Raw genomic sequence first — 25,566 nt, 5'->3', positions numbered from 1 at the left:
TGTGCAAACGCACCCAAGACACCCACAAAAATGTTCATGGCAGCACTGTTTGTAAAATTCAAAATCCGTTAATAACCTCAAGATCCATCAATAGTAAATGGTTACATGGTATATCAATTAATAGAAGTGAGAATTATACAGCAATTAATATAAACTACTACTATGTACTATGAGATAAAGCTCACAAAAATAAGGATGAACTAAAGAAGTCATACAAAAATGGATACATATTGAATTAACTTTCATATAAATGAAAAAGGCTGAACCATGTGAAACTGCCACTATTTTATCATTTTGGATCATAAAAACAGCAATACCATATGGTCGGAACTAATGTGCCAATGGAGATCAGGATAGTAATTAACTGTAGGACGTGGGAGGGTAGGTTACTGATTAGGAAGGAGCATGATGGGCTTCATAATGTTTTAATTCACGACCTGAGTCACAGCTATAATGAAGGGTTCACTTTATGGTAATTCAAATAGTTGTACAACTTGTGATTAGTACATGTTTTTATACATGTTATATATAAAGTAATACTAAAACAAAAAACTATTTTTATAAGACTTTAAAAAAAATTGTCTCTTAAAAGACATGAATATAGAGAAATACGCCACTACTGTTACAAAAACAACCACACCAGCACAGTAATAAATGACAACTGGCACTGGACCTTAATGTTTGGGGACTCTAGTGAGTTGGAGCTCCGGGAGAAGCAGGCAGGCATCTCTTTGTGGCTTTATACAGGGTCTGTGGCAATGCTGAGACTCCTCTGCTCTAGCCAGCTGCTGTCATGTAAGAAAACATGCACCCAATGTTGCCAATTCTGGCTTTCTCATTTTTTCCCCCAAATAAAATTGGGAAAGCAAACACTTTACATCAGTTAGAATGACCACTATTAAGAATGACCACAGCAAGTGTTACTGAGGATACAGAGCACCTGGAATTCTCATACACTTCGGTGAAAGTGAAAAGGGTACAGCCCCTTTAGATAATGGCTTGAAGTTTCTTAAAAGGTTAAGTGGCTAGGGGTAGCACTTTGGGAGGCCGAGGTGGGTGGATCAAGAGGTCAGGAGTTCAAGACCAGCCTGGCAAACATGGTGAAACCCTGTCTCTACTAAAAATACAAAAATTAGCCGGGCGTGGTGGTGCATGCCTGTAATCCCAGCTACTCCAGAGGCTAAGGCAGGAGAATCGCCTGAACCCAGGAGGCGGAGATTGCAGTGAGCTGAGATTGTGCCACTGCACTCCAGCATGGGTGACAGAGTGAGACTCAGTCTCACAAAAAAAAAAAAAAAAAAAAAAGAAAAAAAAGAAAAAGTTGAGTACATATTTACTATCTCCAACTGTTTCTCTCAGCTATCAGCCCCAAAATAAATAAAAATATATGACCACACACTTGTACACAAATGCCAAAACAATCTAAACGTCCATCAATGGGAAGCGGGATAAACTGTGGTGTGTGTATCTATATAAAGAACTATTACTCAGAAATAAGGAGCCAACTTTATAATTGCAACATGAATGAATCTCAAAATCATTATGCTGAGTGAAAGAAAGAAAAAAAAGAAAGAAAATCTTATTTTTTATTCCACTTACATAAAATTCTGGAAAGTGTGAAATAATTTGGAGTGACAGAGAACAGAACAGTGGCTCCCCGGGATGTGGGTGGAGAGAGGCTGGATGAAGAAGAAAGCAAACTTTTGGGGGTGATGAGTATGTTCATTATCTTCATTGTGGTGGTTTCCTGGGTATATTTACATATTTACATAAAAGCTTATCAAATGACATATATGTATGTATGTGAAGTTTACTGTACTTAAGCTATATCTCAATAAGCTGGGAAGTAGGATGAGGGTGTTAAAGAGTTAAAGAAAGTCATCCCACTTTATTCTCCTTTTTCTCCCCACCCACAGAGGGAGAACTTCCCCCAGAAGTAGCCACCATCCTGGAGCTGGTGTGCGTAATCATTCCATCTATATATTTAACATTTTCACCATACAAACACACATATGCATAAACACTGCATAGTACTATTTGGCATGTTTTAGAGTTTTACATGTTTTACCAGCAATATATGTTTTTTCATTATTATTTATGTATTAGGGGTTTATATACATAGCATTTTGATTGATATATAATACATTCAGCCCTCTGTATCCACAGTTTCTGCACCAGCCAGAAGGAATTTAACCAGATGCAGATCAAAAATATAAATAATACAGAATTGCAGTGTAACAACTATTTATACAGCACTTACATAGTGTAAGGTATGAGAAGTCATCTAGAGATGACTGAAAGTATACGGGGGACCATATACTTTTTTTTTTATACTGTTTTTGTGTGTAGGTTATACACAAACACTACGTCATTTTATACCACGTACTTGAGCATCTGAGGGAGACTCTAGAACCAATCCCCCCAGATACCAAAGGAGGACTGTATTTTATAGTAAGAATAACACAGAGTTGTTTAAAAAAATCTATTTCTTTGTTAATAGGTATTTAGTTTCTAACTTTTTTGAAATCACACGGAACGCCACAGTGAGCATCCTTTTATTTGATTCTCTGTACTAATGGGTGAATTTCTCAAGACTTAAGGCTACAAAAAGAAATTACTGTTCATAAGAAGAATTCTATTGATGGATTATTTATTTTATTTTATTTTTTTTTGAGATCAAATTTTGCTCTTGTTGCCCAGGCTGGAGTGCAATGACACAATCTTGGCTCACCACAACCTCTGCCTCTCCCGGGTTCAAGCAATTCTCTTGCCTCAGTCTCTTAAGTAGCTAGGATTACAGGCATGTGCTACCACATCCAGCTAATTTTGTGTTTTTTCAGTAGAGATGGGGTTTCTCCACGTTGGTCAGGCTGGTCTCGAACTCCCGACCTCAGGTGATCTGCCCGCCTCGGCCTCAAGTGCTGGTATTACAGGAGTGAGCCACCACACCCAGACTACCGATGCATTTTCTGATGTTGAATACACTTATATTCTTGGACTGGATCCTACATGGTTATAACCTTAAGAAACAACATCTTCCAGGTGAATTGAATCACATTTATGATTCCAGACATAGACCTTTAGCTGGGATCTCGAACTTAAAATTCTCTAGAAGGCTGCTGTGGGCTATAGCAATGTACCACTTTATCACCTCATAAATTTATATCTTATTGGTCAATGTGAAATTGAATACCTCCACTGGTCACAATGGAGAGCAGGTTTCCATCATCATATATATTAACAGAGTAATTCAACATCTCAGCTGTGCCAAAAGAGCCATATTCTTGGGCTTCTTTGTAGTTTCTCAGTACAGTAGATTTACTCAAGTCCCCATCTTCATTAGAATCAATGCAGGCTCTGTTAATTAAAAAGAAATGAAGACAGTAAAATTTATTGATTTTCTTACCTTTCTAAAGATCACGTAACATAGTCTCTCTGCTGTCTTACTACACTACTACTTCTACCATAACAAATACAATGACTGCCTAGGACCAATCTAGAACCAATTTAGGCTGTTTCAGAGTCAGCAGTAAAGATTAGGTAACATAGCTTATAGGAACCAGTCCTCAAATCATGCAGAAAGTGCTTTAAAAATACTGTCCTTCATAAAACTCTAGGTTGAAAACCATCTGACCTTTTGAGAATTAGAGCTAAAAGCTGGCTTAGAGTTTTACAGCAGTTTAGGATAGCTCAGACACATGGCCTAGGTCTAACTTCCTGCTGCTTTTAGTGATGACTTCAAGAATCTAACAGCTCACACAAGCTCTTTGAAACTGGGTGAATTTTACTGAACTTCAGTCCTATAGTTACAATAGACATATTTATTTCTCACAAAAAGCATTTTCTACATTATTTTATAGTTGTCTTCCTTCATGTTTTTTCCATTTTACTAACATTTTAGTTTTTAAATTATATTCCAAACACGTTAGAAGACAGCCTGATTAAAATAAAATACACTTAACATTAAAAAAGTCATCAATGAACATCATTAAAAGTTCAATATTATGTTTTTAGCTGTAAGTATGTTTTAGCTGTAAGAACTGTTTTAACAAGCTATGCATGTCAGTCAAAACTGCCAAATAAATTAATGGAAGACTATTTCATTTAGTATTTACAAAGCATGTTCTTAATACACTGAAGCATGTTTCATTAATAAATTACAACACTTTGGAAAAAAGGATTCTTAAAAATTTGTTTTTATGCATACCCTAATATGACTGATGTCATTTCAAATAACAGAGAATATACCAAGGTATAAAATGCTAAACACTTATAGGGAAAATAAAGCAAGAGCAAACAAGTCACATATTAAACAGAATCGGGCTTAAAATTAGTTGGTAAAACGCATGTCACCAAATCTTCCATATGCTACAGAAAGTAGCACACTTGTCTCCAAAATGTATGCAATCGGCCAGCGTCCATCCTGGAAGTCATCTACGAAGCCCTCCTCTGCCTTTCTCCCAGCCCATCTAACCACACAGTCCCATGTCCATAAAATGTGCTTGCCTATTTCCACTGTCTCTTCCTTACCTCTGTTGCCTGATGAGCTGATGATGGCCTGCCCTGCCTCCACCTTTCACTCCTGCATAAAATCTTCCATGTCTTCCAATGGTTCTCAACATTGAAACTCCAGACAAGGCCCCTCATAATCACTCTACTCACCGTCCTCACCTCCTGCTCCCATCATACCTTCTGTAGCCACACCAAATGTCTCACAGTTCCTCCCACATCCTCTGGATCTTTCCCCTAAGCCTTTGCCACCCTTTCTACTCTCTCTGCTTAGTTAACTGTGATGATCCTTCAAGTCTCAATTTAAGATGTTATTAATAATTCTGGGAAATCTTTCTTGATGCTTCCTAGACTGGTTCAGATCTTCCCAATACTTGCTTCCATGGGGTCTAGAGTCCATGGAGTAGCTTCTATAGTGTCAATCTGGTACAGAGAAGGTACTCAATAAATATCTGCCACATGATGAAAGAATTAATGAAATCATCATCTTTAACAATACTCTCACAGCAAATACAGTGACACATTCACAGGTCAGTTTCTTATAACCACCACCATTGGAGTGACTCAATAATACAACCATCACATCAAAACATAAATTATTACTGACTTCCCTAAATAACTCGACAGAGGACAAGTGTGAATGCAGTGCAAGGTTATAACTTTCTGAAGGTCTGGTTGGGTGAATTCAAGTACTTAGAATAGAGAAGAAAAATACGAAAATGAGGTTCATACATAGAACAGAGTACATGTGAGTGGGGAGGATGAGGAGGAAGGGCTTTTGTTTTATATATTTCTTGACCTTTTCACACATCTCTCAATTTTCTATGGAAAGAATCTACAGCTTTCATCAAGAATCTAAAAGGAAACATGACATAAGCAAGGTCAAAATCCACTGTAAAGAAATCAATTAATAGCTTCTCCTTTATGTAATCCTCTGTAAACACCGTTTCTCTCAACCAGTTTTTGCTCCATTTGGAGTGACAGTGAGTCTGAGGTTTTGCGTCCTGACAGATGCTCAGAGCAGAGTCATCTGAGGCCACCCGTTAAGTGCAGAGATACACGCTTAACAATTAGCAGAAATGTGGCAGGGAGAGCACAGACTGAACATTCTTCATCAAACAAAACAAAACACCCAAGGCACTTAAAGAATAGGTCACTTTACCCCCCTCAGAAATGGTTGGCATTTTTGAAATGTGAAATGATAACATCTGCAGACAGAGCTGGATTAGCCTTATGTATGTTGGGATCTTCAAGGTTCTCTTCAAAAAATTTTGGATATAACTCTGAGATCAAAGCCCCATAGGATATACTATATTATGTAAAAAAGTTACAGTATTTCTAGTACCCCCTGAAAGTATAATCATGCTACATTTTTCATTTATTATAATAAAATGTCCTAAAATGTTACTCTTGAGATTTCAGATTTTATTTCATGCAATGTTAAATTTCACTTCTAACTCAGAAGTTCTAAACAAAACCCTTAGAATAGTTGTCAACAAACTGCTACAAGTAAGTCACTTTATCAACTACCTTGAAGACCAAGGAAACCTTGTGGAAACATACAATGGCACCTTGGACAAATGACTCCGAATTCCTTTTCCTAGGACAAAGTAATCTGGAGTGTTTTCAGGACCTATAGCAAACACTTTAAATGAAACCACCTATTGCCTCGCTACTCAATTCCTGCTAATATTTTGGTATTTCTTTAAGTCCTTTTGTAGTAGTATATACTTTCCCACATACACTCATTTTTGTATTTAGTATTTTCCTTGAATTTAACCTTGCCTCCTTTCCCACACTAAAATGCACCTAAGGCTTATTACTGAGTGTGACTGTGTCATGTTACCCCACGTGGTGGATGCAACAAGATAGTATTCTGTATAAAGCCTCTGGAAAAGAATTTTTCAAAATGTGTATGCATGTACACACAACAAAACATATGAATACACACAAAAGTGCATTAATATTTAAGATCATCTAGATTGAAAGAGCTATGTGCAGATATTTTATTAACATCATCCCCAAATTCTGCAGAGATTTCTCATTCAACTGAACATTTTATATACCCTTGATCTGATTCAAGATGAGTTAGTACCTGCACACGTTGGAGGAGACCACTCCTTTAAGAAGGGTGGACTGTGAAGGTGAATAATCGTGAAAGCTGTGATGAAATAGTCATGGCATGATCTGTATCTGCCCCATCTTATAAAGCAATTCTTTGCACATAAGCAGGGACGCAGACTACAAGTAATTCTTGACTACAAGTTTTAAGGCATGGTCCCTGTTTTTTTTTTTTTTTTTTTTTTTGCAGAAGTCCTAAAGCATGCATATGGCTAAATATCTGTATTAATAATGTCTTCCTGTTTTCATGCAGATAGTAACTCAAGAAGGCAGCCTAACCAACTCCAAGAAGCACAGAAGCAGTGTAAAAAAACTGAAAAATGTACACGATGTGTAACTTGGTATAAGCCATATTATTATTAGTAGTAGTTTTAGTAATAGAAACAGCAGTAGCAATAATAGCATACATTGCTTACCTACTTAGTGTATCTAGAAACATCAAATTTAATTTTCACAAAGCCCTGTAAGTACTACTATCTCAATTAACAAAAGAGGAAACAGACTTAAAACCATTTCCAAATATACGGATGGTCAACATACTAATAAATTATTTGTTTAATAAGTTTATTTAAAATCAGATAAAAGTCAGCTTTAGGGTCAAATGTAATAGCCAGAAGTTCAACGGGCTTATCCAAAATTACCCAGAAGCCAATGTGGCCCTCAAACAGTTTTGCTGAGTGATACCATCACATAACCAAAACTCTGTGTGGCTCTGAGCATTTAATGTTTTTCAGAGTAGATAAGAAAACACTTGTGAATGAAGATCTAGAAAATACATAAAGTTTACCTCCAGACTTCGCCATCATGCCATACCAAGCAGTCATATACAGGGCCAGGATCACTGTATTTCTTCTCGAAAGAATTTAGCAATTCCACTTGACTCTGAAGCTCCTCCTTGATTAGTTTACTTGCCTAGTAAATTGGAAAATTGACTAACATAAGTACATTCTGGCCTTCTGAAAGTTGTATTAGGATACAACCAAAGATACAATGTTGATCAACAGTAAAGTTATTTTACCCTGAAAAAAATGTAACAAAATTTTGTTCTGTCTATGCAACCTGTCATTCAATTCAATGAAGCAGATATCTAATAACATAGTAAAGATTTTAGAAACAGTTATTGTACTTAATCTCAGTCACTCACTAGGCACGCTCTGGGAAAGACACTGTGCTACACGTTGGTGATATCATTTAGCCAAAACATGTTTGTAACATATTTGTAATCTGTCTAACTCATTTCCAAAAGCAACTCTAATAATAAAACTGCTACAAAATAGGTTATCTATTGACTTTTAGATTTTTATATCAGGACCTTTTCTATCTCAAATTTATTTCTTAAGAACTCAAATAAATAATAAAACCCATGAATCATCTTATCTCTTTTAGAATTTGCTGTGTTAAATAGAAACATTTAATGGAGGTAATTGAAACCTTATTTTAGCTCTGTGGTCATGAATAAAATCAAGTGCTTTATATTAGATTATGTACAAACTAGACAACAACTGGCACTAGCATGTATTACCTCTCCAAAATATGTCTCTAACCTAGAGTATCAAAAAAATAAATAAATAAGTTAGGTACTCAAATAACTAGGAAAATGACTGGCTTAAACAGAAATAATCTGTGAAATAGAAAGGCATATAAATACTGAAATTGAGACGAATAATATCTCTAGACTCACTATGTTACTATATTAAGATCCAGCAGGAGTTGACAAATCTTGGTGCATGGGTCAAATATAGCCTGTGACATAGTTGTGTAAATGAAGCTTTACTGGAACATGGCCTTCCTTGTTCAGTCACATATTGCCTATGTTTTCATGATACAAGGATAAGATAGTACTGAAAATATTTACTATTTGGCAATTTACTGAAAAAGGTAGCCATCTCTGATCAAGAGCACTTAATATTGCTTAAAATCCATTTGCCTTCTATAGCGTGGAATTAGTATTAACATAGAGGGAAGAAATATGGATTCAAATCTCAATTCAGCAACTTAGCTGTGCAATCCTGAGCAAGTTTTTGTCCTTACGATAATCTTCTGAGGCTGTCACATCAGAAACTAGCAGGGTAGCAAATTATTATCTTGGCCAATGATTACTAAATTTCACTGCAAATCACAATCACATAAAGGGCTATCACAAAGATAGATGCTATGTCTTATCCCACTTAGTACATCAGAATTATTAGGGGATAAAGCCCAGAAATCTTGATTACTTTTAAAATAATTCAGGTAATTTAGAAATAATCAGTTCATCTGTATCAGTTCCACAAATCAGTATATGAGAATCAAAGACTATACCTTCCCATGTTTTGAAACAAGGACCATGAGGTCTAAAACATTGTGAAAAATAAAGTATTTTGAAAACCATTTTTAAAAAAGTGACAACACATATAGAATACATTAGATTGAATCATGCAATCTGCTGCTATCCAACTATTTTTGATCTACCAAAATGGCAATTTCATATGCTTAAACCCAAGTTTTTGAAATAATATACTCTATATTCACCTAAATTGTCCTAGTGAATAAAAATTTGATTTTCACATATTCCAAAAATCTTGTTTTGTTTCATTTTAATTTATTCAATATATTTAACATTTACTCCTCCTCAAAAGAAACAGCCAATCAAATAGGCATTTTTGGTATACAAAATTTAATAAAATGGATAAAGAAATTCAGAACTCTCCTTCATAGTTAGCTGTATATATGTAACACCTGAAATACTACATTTACTGTACTTAGCAATGAAGTTGAAAAAGTAAAAATTCTGATTTAACAGAAAAGTATACAGGTGTTTAAAACAGATGATATACGTAGATTAAGTAAATAAAAGTTAAATTTGTCTATAGGTACACATAGACCAGCAGTTCCCAGCTCAAGGTTCATGTTAATGAAAGCTCCTGAGGAATTTTTAAAAATGCCTATTTCCTCCACGGGGTTTTAAGTTCATTCCTCTATAGAACACAAGTACCGGTAGTTTTTAAAGATCTTCATGTGATCAGGGCTGAGAACCACTGACAGAGTCCGATTTTTGATTAAGAAAAGGAACATGCATGCATTAAAAGAACAATTTAGAAGGACAGACACCAAGCTGTGGTGATCATCCCTGGGGCTGGCATGATGAAGGCTTCTCACACTTGCGATGTCCAAAGATGCTGCAACTAGCACATATTATTTCCTTAATAAACCAAGACATTATTTTCATCTGATAAATTAATTCCAAAAAATGTAATGGCTAAACAATGGGAACTTTCATATACTTCTTGTGGAAATACAAATTGTTACAACCACTGTATGACCTACCAAATGTTTAAAACACACAAGCATTTTAAGCACACACGAATGTTTAAAATATCATTATTCTTAATAATAAAAATTGGAAAACAGGCAGATATGGGTAAACCGTGGTATATCCAAATTGTGTTGAATATCATAATGAAAATGAATACCCCACAGCATGGATGAATATCGTAATTTAATGTTGTGAATATAATTCAAATAAAATAATACATACTATATGGTTTCATTTTACAAAAATCAAAACAGGCAAAATCATCTGCAGTGTTAGAAGTGAAGATGGTGGTTGTCTTTGGGAAGGAGGACAGGAGCAGTGATGAGGAAGGGGCACAAGAGAAATTCCCAGGTGCAGCTTTCAAGGGAGAATTAATAACTAAACACAATTTATGTACTTTTACTGTATGTGTATTATATGTTAAGTTTTAAAAATTCATACATATGTACATTGACTTGAGGATAAATAATAAAGGACAAATTAGTAAAATTAACCAACCTAAAAGAGAATTTGTGAAAAAAGAAAATTTGCAAAAAAACAGTCTATCAGTTCTCTAAAAACTCTATGGGAATATGGTTCTAGGGTAATGTTTAAATGAAAGCGACTAGCACCAACTTGAGAAGAGCCATTGTTGGCAACATCAAATTCTTCCTGTTTTCTGCAGGCTTCTGCAAGGGCCACTCTGTGAACAGGGTCCCAGATTTTTTCCTTTCGTTCTTTCTGCAAGGACAGAAAAATTACTTTATAATTAGGCTGACAAATACTCAGGTAAACCTAGACAGGCATTTATACGTGGACTTTGTTGTGACCATTGTGGTGCTAACTATTCTCATACAGAGGTTTTACAAAATCGTTTCTGGCTGGGTGCGATGGCTCATGCCTGTAATCCCAGCACTTTGGGAGGCTGAGGTGGGCAGATCACCTGAGGTCAGGAGTTTGAGACCTGCCTAGCCAACATTGTGAAACCCCATCTCTACTAAAAATACAAAAGGTGGCCACAGAGGGTGGCAGGTGCCTGTAATCCCAGCTACTCAGGAGGCTGAGGCAGGAGAATTGCCTGAACCCAGGAGGCGGAGGTTGCGGTGAGCCGAGATCACGCCATTGCACTCCAGCCTGGGTAACAAGAGCGAAACTCCGTCCCCCCCAAAAAAAAAAAAAAAAAGTTTCTAATGAAGTAGATAAAAGCCAGGATCACTTACCAAAAACTGGTTAGTCAATTAATTGCATGTAGGTTTTAAGACAAGTTTACCAAGACACATCCAGGTGTATTTTTATGTATCATATTGCCCAATTTAAAACCTTTCCTTCTCCTAGAATATCTACTATTACATCAGAAAACTGACTAAATTCCCAGTCATTAAAAGTAAGAAAATGGTATTCTGGGCCCATACAAGATTGGGAAATACCATAAGCCAAGTGTAAGCACAGAACTAGATAAGACTACGGCTGCATTTTAACAGACAATGCAGGCTTCCTCAATTTCTTCCCTCTCTTTTTTTACATCCCCTTTGACTTGATAAGGTTCTATGTTATTGAAATCGGTTTTAACCTTTATCTCCAGTGTCTTTAATTCATAGTGCCTCCCAATGCAGCTAAAGGAATGGTTCACTTTAACTTAACCACACTATATTTGCATATTCAATTGTATCTTATCAACACAGATTAAATTTAATATACTGTATAAAAATGCAGTCATACAATGGCTCACACTTATAGTCCCAGCACTTTGGAAGAATGAGGCAGGTGGATCACTTGAGCCCAGGCGTTTGAGACTGGCCTGGGCAACATGGCAAAACCCTATCTCTACAAAAAATACAAAAATTAGATGGGTGCGGTGGCGTGTACCTGTAGTCGCAGCTACATGGGAAGATACCCTGGGTGGGTGAGGCAGTAGTTAGCTGTGATCATGCCGCTGCATTCTGGCCTGAGCGACAGAGCAAGACCGTGTCTCCCAAAAATTAAAAAACCACCACCAACAACTCATATTTCTAACGGCACACTGGTGTTCTTATACTACAGCAGTTTTAGGTCTGATTAACACTTAATACTAAATGATGATTAACTGGGAGCAAGAAGGCTAGTTAAACCGAAAACAACAGGGGCGAGACATATCACAGAAACTACAGAACAGAAACGAAAAGGTGGTCTGGACTTTGAATCAACTGTCTTTAGCCTTTTTCAAGTAAAAATGTTCTCGAAAATCCAGTGAAAGCTATATCCCATTTCCCAGAAAAACACAAAAATCTGAATATAACTTCAGTGTATTCACAGATTCCCTAAGCTTAGCTATATATCCAAGATTAAGAATCACTTTAAATGGATGACATTCCATTGAGCAGAATCCTTAAGCAGTTATTGTTTAAAAACCATCAACCTTCCCAAAAAACCTGAGTTAATGAAATTTTATGAAATATTTTTCTTTAGTAGGAATAAAATCTGAGGAAGAAGACAAGTCAGAAGAATACAACAAGTCATTGGTACCGGATTGTACATTACCTGTATCCTTTCCTTGAGAGCCTTGGGATAGAAGTCATAGCCATTTTTGATGCCAATATGATATTTGCCTGAGGGATTTGTCCAGCTTGCAGGAATCTACAGAAAAGAAAAAAAAGGTAACCTGTTCATTCACTAAACGCTTTCCAATTCCAATGATGGACTACTGAGCAAAAAAGTATATTAATTCTATTTTAATAGCTTAATAAGAAAGGTCATGTATGACAACATGTGTTTAATACTCTAAGCAATCACTTAATATCTTTATCACTTCTTTTTTCTCATCCATAAATAAGACAATTCAACTAGAAAAATACCTTCCATTTGTACAATGCTTCATGGTTTAAAAAGTGCTTTCAATATATACTATCTCAATAAACTGCTAAAATCTTGTAATAGTCTTTTAAACTCTCGAAGTATTTTAAAACACTAAAATTTTAGTAAAGCGATGTAAACAGGATGCCTAGTTTACAAATAGAGAAAGCAAAGCAGAAAGAGAAATCAAATTACTTGCCCAAACGACACGAAGGTTGAAAACTGGAACCTATCTCTCTCATGGAAACCAAAAATTCTGTATGAAGGATATGGGATTTAAAGTCAGATAAATCTGGCTCTGAATACAAACTCTGTCACTAACTAGAGGGAACCCACAGGCTTCTACTTCTTTACCTGTAAAAGGAAGAAAACCTCTACCTTATTCCTGTGAACAACAAAGTGAATTGAGCATCAATCAACTTGAATCATCAGTCAAGAAAAGATAGGGACCATGGTCATCAAAACCAGCTTTTAAATATATATAAATGATAAGGCTGAAACACCCAGAGCTGGGAGACTCATCAATCCTCACTTACGCAGTATCTTTAACTCATCCGCACATCTTTCATCCAACCACTTCCCAGGCAGAAAACTTTTGGATGAAATTTCCTCAGAACTAGAGGAAAACAATCATTCACGGAGCTTCAGGAGCTATTAATACTAAATAGTGACGTTTTAAAGGCCTGTGTGCCATTAATCATTTCCAAATCAACTGGATGTCTGGAGAATGTGAAATTTCAAATACATTGGCACACAAGTTAGCACTTTTCACTCAGAACTTATGGACCTTCTTTAGAGAACAGGAATTCTGAACTTCAATGTTTTTGCAACAGCCCATGGCAAAGCAATAAGAAAGCACTGCAGCAACAAAAAGGGAAGTAATCACCAGCTTTCGAATTCAGAGCATTTATTCACTTGTGTCCCACTACACAAGTGGTTTAGTAATCCTTGGCTAGTGACAACTTTATACAAAGACATTATGGAAAATCATAAAATCCCAAAAGATTAAATAAAGAAACTAATTAAAATAACTGCAAAATAGAAAGGTGTTAAGTCATATTTAACCACACTTAAAAAGAAATATAGTACAATAAGAATAATCCCATAGACATAATTTATAATCATAAATGAGATCAAAGTCTGCACAGTCCACAGAACCAGACATTTCTCAATTCATAACTATATATATTTTCCTTACTGCGAAGGCAGGCTAGTTACAAAAATTACACTAAAAAAAATCAGATAAAAATTATAATCAGGGCTATCTGGTCTAACTTTAGCCAAGATAAAGCTAACTTTATGAGGCAATTATGAAATTTTACTTTGCATATTTGAGTAATCTACATAAAGAAAAGTTATTTTGGTACCTCTAAGAATAAAATCTTTACATTTGACCATTTTAAGTTGATATCTTAAAAATGATTACAATTACACAGTAACTACAAGTATTAAGACCGATTGTCATGCTATATATAATCTTTGTAATTACCAATTACACCTCATTTTTCTGACTCCCTTAAAGAAAGGATGCCTAACAATTGGAACATTTTTCTTAACAGGCTAAGTGTCATCTGAGTGTTATAGTGCCATGCATTAAAGCCCTTTTAGAGGCTTTTTTTTTGCTTCAAAATGATTTCAGCCTTGCCAGCCTCATCACACAGGCCAGTGCACACGCACACCATTTCCTTTGGCTGTCACTGCATCTAAGTACCATGCTAAATCTGGCCAACTCATTCATTATGCCTGGATTTATCTTTTTTTTTTTAAAACCCAAAAATATTTAAGGATAAGTATTAATTTTTAAAATGACTTCAAGTTAAATGTGGTAAAATGAAAAAGGCACTGTGCTTCCTTCCAAAATGCTACTAAAATTAGAATAAAGGAAGTGGAGGAAACATCCAAAAAGGAAGGGACAAAGAAAAACATGAAGGAGACTTTAGAAGCTCACCACATTTTGAAGGGTGCCAAGTGAAAAGAAGGTACCAAAAATTAGAGTGAAAATTGTGGAATACATGGTGTAGGGACAACTGGGTCTTCTTATGGAAAAAAAGATATAGAACTCCTTTCAAACTAAGCATATAAAATCAATTCCAGGTGAATTCTAGAACAAACAGAAGAAAAAAGCTGTGAAACTTCTTAGAAATATAGGAGAATATCTCTATGATCATGAGGTCAGAAAACGGCTATTACACACTGCTAATGGAAATGTCTTTTTTAACATTTTTTTGAGAAGGTGTCTCGCTCTGTCACCCAGGCTGGAGTGCAACGGCGCCATCTCAGCTCACTGCAGCCTCTCTGCCTCCCAGGCTCAAGTGATTCTCCTGCATCAGCCTCCCAAGTAGCTGGGATTACAGGTGCATGCCACCACGCCCAGCTAATCTTCATATTTTTAGTAGAGAGGGAGTTTCACCATGTTGGTCAGGGTGGTCTTGAACTCCTGACCTCAGCTGATCTACCTGCTCTTGACTCCCAAAGTGCTGGGATTAGAGGCGTGAGCCACTGCGGCTGGCCTGGAAATGTCTTTTAATACAAACACTTCGTCAAGGAGATGTCCTGTCCAACTAAAAAAACAAACGCACGCACACACACTTGGAAAAACTGTTTGGCAGGACCTAGTGATGTATCTCCATGATTCAGCAATTCTACTCCTATACATACATCCTGGAGGTACCCACATACATGAGCACAGGATACACATACATCATAGAATGGATAGGATGTGCTAGGTACAAGCCATGGCATATGCACAGCAATGAAACTGAATAAATCATTGCTACCTGTGACAACATGAGCAAGTCTTACGAATTTCATATCTCATAATGCCAAGGGAAAAACAACATATACTGAAATTTTATGAATGAAATGAGACTCTTCGTGTAAAGTTCAAACTAGCCAAAACTAAACAATATATTTTATATAGCCACACCAATGTGGTAAAACTACACACAAACAAGCAAAGAAATGATTATCACAAAAGTTGCAACAGGCTATGATTCAGGAGGATGCAGGAAGTTTCTGAGGTACAACAATGTTCTTTATCTTGATCTGCTATAACGATTCATAAAACTGTACATAATGGGTTTATGTACTTTAAGTATGCATATTTTACAATGTAAGGTTTTAAAGTTCTATTCACTTTTGTACTTTGATCTGCTCATGGGAGTACCGTAGGCCATAAGTAACTTACCACTGGTTTCTCAAGAAGGCCTAGGAATATCATTCTTTGAGAATGAGACTACTGAAGTGTTCAAAGCACCTATTAGTTGATATTAAACTGACAGAAAAATAAGTTTGTTAGTAATTTATGGGCTAAGTGGAAAAAAATAGGCTATAAACATTTAGTTCACTTCAAAGCATGACAGCAGGGTGCGGTGGCTCACACCTATAATCCCAGCACTTAGGTAGGCTGAGGCGGGTGGATCAACTGATGTCAGGAGTTTGAGACCAGCCTGGCCAACGTGGTGAAACCCCACCTCTATTGAAAAAAACAAAAAATTAGCCAGGCACAGTGGCAGGCATCTGTAATCTCAGCTACTTGGGAGGCTGAGGCAGGAAAACTGCTGGAACCCAGGAGGCAGAGGTTGCAGTGAGCTGAGATCGCACCACTACATTGCAGCCTGGGCGAAAGAACATGACTCCATCTTAAATAAATAAATAAATGCATGACTACATCAAAGAAACTTGAAGACTTCATTGCGTTGCTTTCTGAAAACTGTGTACTAAGAGTTGCAGAGATCCAACTAGTGAGAATCCCAGTGATTAATAATTCTTCCTTTTAATGACTACTGCAAAATATCTAAACACCTGTACATCCCTGAAAAAAATTAAACTGAACATGTGTGTGAGTACACTTTATGGATGGATAGAGAAGACAGTTCTAACTAAGAAGACTGGCGGAAAATTTGTATAAGGAGCACTCCCATTGCTCCATCCCTCATCCTGCCCAAACTTCACCAACAGGTAACCCTCCAGAGAAAATCTGAAATGTCAACTTTGTCAACACAGCAAAGAAGAGGTCATATGGTTTGACTCTGTGTCTCTACCCAAATCTCATGTCGAATTATAATCCTCTCATGTCGAATTATAATCCTCTCATGTCAGGGGAGGGGCCTGGCGGGAGGTGACCGGATCATGGGGATGGATTTCCCCCTTGCTGTTCCTGTGATGATGAATTCTTACAAGATCTAATGGTTTAAACATGAGCGGCAGTCGGGTGCAGTGGCTCACGCCTGTAATCCCCGAACTTTGGGAGGGTGAGGCAGGTGGATCACCTGAGGTCTGCAGTTCAAGACCAGCCTGGCCAACATGGTAAAACCCTGTCTCTACTAGAAATACAAAAATTAGCAGGGCATGGTGGCAGGCACCTGTAATCACAGCTACTTGGGAGCCTGAGGCAGGAGAACTGCTTGAACCTGGGAGGCAGAGGTTGCAGTGAGCCAAGATCATGCCACTGAACTCCAGCCTGGGCTACAAGGGCAAAACTCTATCTAAAAAAAAAAAAAAAAAGCGTGGCACTTCGCCCTTTGCTGGCTCTCTCTCCTGTTCAACCATGAGAAGACATATCTTGTTTCCCCTTCACCTTCCACCATGATTGTATGTTTCCTGAGACTACCAAGTCACGCTTCCTGTTAAGCCTGCAGACTGTGAGTCAATTAAACCTCTTTTCTTCATAAATTCCCCAGTCTCACACTTCACGGCAGTGTGAAAAAGAACTAATACAAGAGGGATGAGACATAAAAATGAGTCTGCATGACTTTGCTCCAGGCCCCTTGCATGTGTAGCTACCTGAATACCTGCAGCCAGACTTTTCACTCACTCCTCCCCTAGACCCTAGGCCAAATAGGCTAAGGACTTCTTTCAGGTAACTGGGCATCCCAATGGAAAAAATATAGTGTGTTGATATTATGGGGGTCCCCCCAAATGTTATCAGTACTCTATAGTAAAACCCACCAAAAGAACCTACACAAGCAGAAGAGCTTCCAATCACCTTTTCTTGTTACTTGCTAAAATAAGACAGCCAGGGATGATTAGACACCTAAATAAAATATCTAAAGTAAAAAGCAGAGAATAAGGAAGAGGAGGAGGTGAAGGAGGAAGGAGAGGGTGAAGGAAAAAGGAGAAAGGAGAAGCGGAAGCAGAACAGGAGACTAAGAAAGGAGAATGGGGGAAGGGGAGGGAAGAAACAATGAAATTAAAAAAAATTAAAATGTATCTCATAGAGATAAATGTTGCACACATGATACAAAAATATGTTCCAAGTGAAAATGAAGGGGCTTTTACAATTAAAAATAGGCAAAATTTAACAAAACTCACACAAGGGTTACAATGTTGAGAAAATGCTAGAAATCTCTCAGGAAGGTGAAGGATAAAGGCAGTGAAGAAAAGGTGGAAGAAAATTTAAAAACTGGAGGATCAATTCAAGAGGTCCAATGTTCAATTACAAAGTTCCAGAAAAACACAGCGAAAACAATGGAGAGGATGTTATCTAAGAGATAACGCCGATTTCCTGGAAGTAAAGGACTTGAGAGTTAAATGCTCTTCTTTCACATATTAATTCTACAAATAAAGACATAAGACTATACTAGCATGTTATTTTAAACTTTGAAGATAATTTAATGTATTGATGGTCATGTTGAAGCAGAAAACAGTAGGGAGAGGTGGGACAGGGGATTGAACTCTTCTTGTTAGAAGCCTTGTAAAAATATTTGTGTTTTTAAACTATTAAAACATACTGAACACAATTAAAAATTAAGTTTAAAAACCCACAATGATGGGCTAAGAATACTTAACAGTAGAATTAAAGAAATATGTTGCCAAGCTGAGAAAAGACGAACCTTGTAATTGTTTTGACTTTAAGAGCAATATACATGGTACATATATAATTCTACTTGTGAGTACTAGTGATCTTATTAGTTCATGGGGTTTATCTAAAGCAGGGGTTACTACAGCTGTTTAAAAATAAATGAGGCCAGGCGTAGTGGCTCATGCCTATAATATTAGCACTCTGGGAGGCTGAGGCAGGTGGATCACTTGAGGTCAGGAGTTTGAGACCAGCCTGGCCAACATGGCAAAACTATCTCCGCTAAAAATACAAAAAAAAAAAAGCATTAGCCAGGTGTCATGGCGCATGCCTGTAATCTCAGCTACTCGGGAGGCTGAGGCAGGAGAATCACCTGAACCCAGGAAGCAGAGGTTGTGGTAACCCAAGATTGTGCCACTGCACTTCAGCCTGGGTGACAGAGTGAGATTCTGTCTCAAAATAAGTTAATAAATAAAGAATCAAGTAATACTTTATATGGCTCTAAGCCTGCAGGACTTACTAGGAATGCTCTTTAGTTTCCCAGAGTACCATAACTCACAGGAATTCCAAGTTTCCCTTTGCAATATATTCTAATCATAAGGTTGACTTGGGGGAAGATGGGCTGAACGCTAGGGTAATTCAGGTGGCTGAGCACTTCTAATCTGAAAATCTGAAATGCTCTATTGACCATTTCCTTTGAGTGTCATGTTGGCACTCATTTTGGAGCATTTCCGATTTTGGATAAGGGAGGCTCAACCGGTATACACAATGAAAATATTCCAAAATCTGAAAAAAATTTGGTCCCAAGAAAAAGTATTCTGGTCCCAAGTGTTTCAGACAGGGATTCTCAACCCGCACTGTAAACTGGGTGACTGACAACAGAAGCTGATTTTCTCATAGTTCTAGTGGCTGGAAGCTCAACATCAGGGTGCCAGCATGGTTGAGTTCAGGTGAAAACCCTCTTCCTGGCTTACAGAGGCCACCTTCTTGCACGTCCTCATATGACCTGGAGACAGGAAGCTCTCTGGAGTCTCTTCTTATAAGGGTACTAATACTATCCTAGGGGACACATACTCAAAACCTCATCTAACCCTAAATACCTCCCAAAAGCCCAACCTCCAAATACCATCACACTGAGGGTTAGGGCTTCAACATATGAATTTGAGCTGGGGGTGGGGACACAGATATTCAGTTCATAATACACGGAAAAGGAAGTATAACTTGGATATTAATGGCTGCCAGCTGTCCAAGAGGGGCAGATTCTTAAGAAGACCCAAGACTTTGCATAGTTCCTCCGCTAAGTGAAGTTGGGATCTATGAATATAATGAGATGTCACTCCCATGATTACATTATGGTATGTAAAGAAGGTAAAGGGATTTTGCAGATGCAATTAAGGAATCTGAGCAAATCAAAAGGTAGATGATTCTCAGTGGGCCTGAACTAATCAGGTGAGTTCTTTGAAAGAGAGACTGGGGTCATCACCAAAGCTGGAGATTCTCTTACTGGCCTTGAAGAAGCAAGCTATCACAAGTTTCACAGCTGCAATGAAATGAATTTTTCCATCATGTAAACTTGGAAAAGAAGCCTGAGCCTCAGCTGAGCCTTTAACCTTGACTGCAGTCTTGTGAGACCCTGAGCAGAGACCCATAGAAAGCCATGCCTGGGCACCTACCCCATGGAAACAGTGTATAATAAATAAATATAGAAATATACAAGGTTTTAGGCTGCTAAGTCTGTGGTGCTTTATTGCCTGGCACAGAAAACCAGTATGCTGCCACAAAAGGCTTATCTAAAAGACAAAGCCTAAGTATAATTCAGATAGATAGTAAAAGGTGGGAAAAGTTAACTAATCATAATTTTATATTCCAAACTAATTCTGCTTATTGCTTTAAACAATAGAGTACAGGATCACAAATTCTTGCCATCCTCCATGTTCCTTAGCTCATGAGCTGTTCTATGCTTGCTTTATAATTATTTTTTATGAGCTTGCCCAGGCCTTTCTACCAAGGACATAGAATGACACAGCATAAGATAAAGCTGGCCATTTAAGTTAACAGTGACTATAGCCTAAGTATTTCTTCATGGTCAAGTTCACTGGGAATACTATGAAGGGACAGTAAAAGATGAAGGCAAAACTATCATGTGGTTACTTTCTCCATCTTTGTATTCAAAACATAAAATAAAATTGGGCAACCTCACTGAAAAATACAGCCCAAACTAGGTGCTCCATCAAACAACAAAATCATGACTTCTTCTAAAATGGTCCCAATGATTCACTTCTTGTAAAATCCCTTAACCTTAAGCCTGTGCTGGATTTATTGACTCACTTCCAACGAGCAGAACATAGTCAAATGATGTGTGTGGTCCCTTCCAAAATCACTTTAACAGAAAGACGGTGGCTTTCATCATGGGGACTCCCTCGGATCACTCTCTCAGGGAAGGCGCTGCTGGATACAGCAGCGCTGTGGAGAGGCCCACATGGCAAGGAGTCAAGATCTGTCAGTGACCCGCCAGTGAGCTTGGAAACAAACTCCCCATTCCTCTCCCAAGCTGAGCCTTCAGATGAAGTCAGCCACGGCTAACAGTCTGCAACCTCAAGGATGATTCTGAACTAGAAGCACCCCAGATTCCTGACTCACAGAACTCCTAGGTAATAAATATTTGTCATTTTAAATCATGAGGTTTTGAGGTAATCTGTTATGTAGCAATGCATAAATGTAAGGTAAAAACATTAGATGTTTTGAGGCAACAGTAAAAAAAAAAAAATTCCAAAAGAATACCAAAGCTCTGACCTTAAGCACTCTTCCTGAAAGGCCAACAATTTCGCCATCCTTTGGCTCCACCTCTGTAGCAGTATTCACATCACCACTTCCTGTTGTATCAATGATATCAACGATTTTTGGTTTTCCATCAGTTGTAACCTGAAAATTAAGAAAATTAAATTGCAGATTTTAGGTTTTTATTCCTAAAGAAAACAATGCAAACCCATATTTTTATGTGTATATACAAAATCTGCATTCACTTAAAAAAGAGAACTGAATTGTTTTAAGCCAAAAGCCTGGAAAAATACTAATAAGGACATTTAATCGTGGAAACACCACAGAATCCTTCAAGTGGTTTCATACATTCAGTTAACAAATATTTACTGAGCATTTACTATAGGCCACACCCTATTTTAGGTGCTGGGGATATGGCAGTGATCCATACGCAAAAATCCCTGACAATCTTACTGCGAGGATGCAGTTCAGTTAATAAAAAAGTAAAATAAAGAACATGTCAGATGTACTACCACCCTGGGCATTAGGGAAAAAATTAAAAGGAACATGTCAGATGATGAAGATTAACTGTGGAGAAAAATTAAGCAGGGACGGGAGATGGGTGGTATGTGGTTTTCAATATAAATCTGGCTGCTCAAGGAAGGCCTTGCTGAGAAGCTAACATTTGAGTAAAGATCTGAAGATGGTGAGCTGTCGGCTGGACCAAGTATAGAACTTTAGGGGGAAAAATGTTAATGGTACCATTGTTGGATGCCACACTAGTGCCTCAAACTCAACGAGTCCAAAGTTCAAGCTTAACATACCCGCTGCCACCTGATTTTCTCCAGGCTTTGCCATCCCAAGAATCCCCACACCCAGCTGCTCATGCCAGAAACTCAGCAATCCTCCTCTGATTCTTCACTTCAGTTAACTTGTCACAGTCAAGCTATCAGGAAGTCTTGTTAATTCTTTATCTAGAAGATAGCTCAAATCCATCTCATCTTCACTACCACTATCCTGATTCTCCAAATCACCATCATCTCTGGCCTTCCTGAGACCAATCACTTCCTAAGCAGTCCCTCAGTTTCCACCGTTGGCCCCACCAAAAGTAATAATAGGCTGAGTGTCCCAAATGCTCCAAAATCATTTTGAGAGCTGACATGAACCTCAGAGGACATGTTCACTGGAGCACTTCAAATTTGCGATACTCAATGTGTATTAAAACAAGCTGTATTTTATCAGTCCTCTTCTTTAAGCCCATCAGTGTATTCACGGAGCACTCAGAATACTTGCCTAAAAAGCTTCGCACAATGTGACCCCTGCCAAACCCATACTCATGACTTGAACCACACCAACCTCCTTTCAATTCCTGAAACATTCCAAACTTTTTCCGGCCTCATGACTTTTTAAACAGGTTCCTTCTGCCTGGAATTCCTTCTCTCTTCAGTTGTTCCACAGGATTCCATCTTCTCTCAGTTTTCTATTAAAGTCACTCCACAGAAAGGCCTCCTCGATGACCTCCATTAAGTAGCTGCCATCCTAAACTTGATCATTCTTTCTCACTGTACCTCATTTCCTTCACAGAACATAATTCTATTTCTAATTATACTTCATCTGTCCCCCCGGCATTAGAATAAGAAGCTCCATGAGGTCAAGAGCCATGTCTGTTTTATTCAGCAACATATACCCACTACCTCACAGTGCTTGCCAGGCATTCAATGAATATTTAATTTTTGAATTACAAGGCACAAGTTACTCATCAGTAAGACTGATTTTCAAAGATTTAATCTGTCGCCAGTTCACAAATTTTCATTTGCGCCATAATACGACTGCTACAAGTAACAGCATATATATTTATACATTTTTGTGGGATAAATAATTTTTGGACTCTTTCTGGGCTAGCTTTCCAAATGGAATTTGTTGCAATCGGGGATATGTACTGAGTTACCAGCAGGACTCAGACAGAAAACAGAGACACAAAGACTGGAGGAAAAAAAAAAAAAAAGACTCCCTCCTCAAGAAAGAAACAGAAACACAAAAACTGTCAGTAATATGAAAGAGCACAGTCTTCAGACTCCATTTCCACCTGGGGAATTTACACTCTTTAAAAAGTCAAAGCTGGTCGGGCACGGTGGTTCACGCCTGTAATCTCAGCACTTTGGGAGACAGAGGCGTGTGGATCACAAGGTCAGGAGACTGACACCACCCTGACCAACATGGTGAAACCCTGTCTCTGCTAAAAATACAAAAATTGGCCGGGCATGTTGGCCGGTGCCTGTAATCCCAGCTACTTGGGAGGGTGAGGCAGGAGAATCATTTGAACCCAGGGGGCGGAGAGGTTGCAGTGAGCTGAAATTGCGCCACTGCCCTCCGGCCTGGGTGACAAAGCAAGACTCTGTCTCAAAAAAAAAAAAAAAAAAAAAAAGAGACAAGGCCTAATGTCCGCTGTTCTAGGTCTTTCTGACCAATATGCCCCTTTCCCCAACACCAAGTGTTTCCTCCGCAATATCCTCCAAGCTCTGTAATTAAGGTATACCCTAAAGGAGGAGGCAGAAATTCATGATGCGGAGAAAACAAAGGCATACATGTTTTTTCCTTTACCAGACAAAGCAAATGGGTGGCTGGTGGACCCCAAATCTCATTTCAGTCTTCTTGCCATGGAACAACTGAGGGCCTGAGAGCTGAAGGGGCCATAAAGGCCTCCCAGACAAAGCTGTTATTTTCATGTATGGTAATTCTCAAGTAGGATGTTTACTTCTTGGGAACTGTCCTATAATAGTAACAAATGAGAATTCTAATAGTCAGAAAGCTCAAAGTCATAATTCATAAAAAAAAAAATCACTGTGGGAACCATGCCAAACCCTGATAAAACTAAAAAACTTAAATAAGATACTGATTTTGAAGAGATAGGCTATTTGTCTCAAAAATATAATTTAAAAAAAGTAAGAAAATCTATCAACATAAAAATGGAAACTTTAGACAGTTGATACTACTCTATAAAATTAAAACTAGATAGGTCATGTACTAATCATATAAGAAAATAACCTGTTTTAAAATGTATTCCAAATAAACACATAATTTGAAGATATAGAGTAGCACTAAGAACCCAAATCACCTATCTTCACCTCAATGAGAACTTGGGGGACTTGAGATGAAGAATAACAAGGGAGCACTAACAAGTCAGATCCCTCTCATGAGAAACCTCATTATCAATGTAAGAGCAAAGGAAAAAAGTCTAATGGGATTTAATGGCTTATTTGTCACCTATTTCCAAACCTTACTTTACTTACAAGGATCTCTCTCACACACACACACAAATATTCATTACAAATTCTTATCCATGCAATTTTTCTACCCATGAATTTCTTACTTTAATATTAGTTAAAGGAAACCACTTCACTGGAAAGAAAAAGATAAAAACAGAAATGTAGGGTCAGAGGACGGTTTTTTTTTTTTTTTTTTTTAAAGGCAAATCCCCTAACGATTTTGCCATGGTGTTTTGGGAGAAGTAAAGGAAAGAAGGAAGGTGAACTACTAGCAGTGGAACTATATCCCTCATCTCTGAGAAAGGGGAGGCTTCACATGGGAAAGGGAGGCTGGAAGCATGCGTGAGTTAGTACGGGTGGAACTTTGGTACTAAAACCTGGGTCCTGGATAGGAGACTGGGAAATGCTTACTGGGCTATGTTGGCTGGATAAAACAGAAATTGCCCAAAGCTTTTCCCAAAAATGTCAAGAATCTAAGTTACTGTATGTCTTGACTGTAACCCTTAAGGTAGAGAAGTTAGTGAAGGTTGGAAGATTTGCCAAACATTTGCAGAGAGGACCAGAACAAACAGTGGGAAGTTCGCAATCTATCTTAAAGGACACAAAGTTAATGAGTTTACTTAAAATTTCAGGAAAGATATTAAAAATATTCTTTTAGGCAGAGAAAGATTTAATAAATGTTAACCAGTGACTTTTATTCTGGGAATGTAATGATTAACATAAATAAGATGATCTTTGCTTTTCGAAAGCTTACTATCAGCTGGGAAGAAAAATAAGTAGAGAGATGATGACAAAACAGGACAATAATAGAGGTCAGGCCAGCCTGGGTAACACAATGAGAGCCTGTCTCTACAAAAAAGTTAAAAAATTAGCTGGGTGTGGTGGCACATACTTATAGTACCAGCTACAGCAGAGGCTGAGGCAGGAGGACTGCTTGAACCCAGGAGTTTGAGGCTGAAATGAGCGGTGATCCTGCCACTGTACAATTGTCTTACAGCTTGGGTGACAGA

General features: G+C 37.8%; 1 protein-coding gene across 4 annotated transcripts in view; it reads right to left on the bottom strand.

Moving 5' to 3' along the window:
• The window catches only part of TPP2 (tripeptidyl peptidase 2), a 76,652-nt gene that overhangs the window by 46,894 nt on the left and 4,192 nt on the right, over positions 1-25,566 (bottom strand). For all 4 annotated transcript variants that reach the window (XR_001817282.2, XR_005195932.1, XM_017501381.2 and 1 more), the window contains exons 2-6: positions 21,327-21,455; positions 12,422-12,517; positions 10,541-10,645; positions 7,418-7,542; positions 3,194-3,357 (exon numbers count right to left, since the gene is read on the bottom strand). Coding sequence is in view for 2 of the 4 variants with exons in the window: in XM_017501381.2 (XP_017356870.1) it covers positions 3,194-3,357; positions 7,418-7,542; positions 10,541-10,645; positions 12,422-12,517; positions 21,327-21,455 (619 nt within the window). In the remaining 2 variants the exon portion in view is untranslated. The remainder of the gene's footprint in view (positions 1-3,193; positions 3,358-7,417; positions 7,543-10,540; positions 10,646-12,421; positions 12,518-21,326; positions 21,456-25,566) is intronic.

The sequence above is a fragment of the Cebus imitator genome, unplaced genomic scaffold (assembly GCF_001604975.1).
Source record: "Cebus imitator isolate Cc_AM_T3 unplaced genomic scaffold, Cebus_imitator-1.0 Scaffold14, whole genome shotgun sequence".
Taxonomy (NCBI): Eukaryota; Metazoa; Chordata; class Mammalia; order Primates; family Cebidae; genus Cebus; species Cebus imitator.
The sequence above is the reverse complement of the archived record's forward strand: the minus strand, read 5'-3'. Positions and strand labels throughout refer to the sequence as shown.